The sequence below is a fragment of the Etheostoma spectabile genome, chromosome 2 (genome assembly GCF_008692095.1).
Source record: "Etheostoma spectabile isolate EspeVRDwgs_2016 chromosome 2, UIUC_Espe_1.0, whole genome shotgun sequence".
NCBI classification, from domain to species: domain Eukaryota; kingdom Metazoa; phylum Chordata; class Actinopteri; order Perciformes; family Percidae; genus Etheostoma; species Etheostoma spectabile.
The window spans coordinates 9,003,162-9,003,736 of NC_045734.1; the positions used below are offsets into that span (position 1 = coordinate 9,003,162).

General features: G+C 43.1%; 1 protein-coding gene across 4 annotated transcripts in view; it reads right to left on the reverse strand.

The window, feature by feature from the left end:
• Positions 1-575, reverse strand: part of arhgap10 (Rho GTPase activating protein 10) — a 53,390-nt gene that overhangs the window by 21,664 nt on the left and 31,151 nt on the right. For all 4 annotated transcript variants that reach the window (XM_032542084.1, XM_032542103.1, XM_032542093.1 and 1 more), the window contains one exon: positions 36-141. In XM_032542084.1, coding sequence (XP_032397975.1) covers positions 36-141 — 106 coding nt within the window. The remainder of the gene's footprint in view (positions 1-35; positions 142-575) is intronic.

The window sequence follows — 575 nt, forward strand, 5'->3', positions numbered from 1 at the left end:
GGGGGGGGGGGGGGGGATGACCAAGGAACACTCACTTGGCCAGATGCTTCATAAGCAGCCCAAGGACTTGCCGATTCCTCTCCGGCAATTTGTGGACCAGGCAGTGGACGGCTTGGATGCGAGACTCTGGACTACCACCCTCTGTTCAAACGCAGAAGCAGCCATTCACTGGCATTAAAATACAAGCATTTCTCTGAGTGGCAAAGAGCCAACAAAGCTGCACTTGAATACTGTAAAACATTAGCAAACGACACATTTAAAGAGATTATGATATACTACATACACTGTTGATTTGAGCAGTGCACAATCAGAGGTTAGGGTACAGAAACATCAAATAAAAGTAAGTAGCAGATTACTTGTACCCTCTAATATTTTAAAAGGCCTAAACACTATTTGGATACATTCTGGAAAACTAACAATTGAGCAAAAGTTAGTGCCCCTTTACGGACACAATGATCAGAGGGAGGGCTGGGCAATAGGGAGAAAATCAGATACCATAATATTCTTGACCAAATACCTCGATATCGATATTGCGGCGATATTCTAGGGCTGACAATTGGTTCTTTAACAAAATA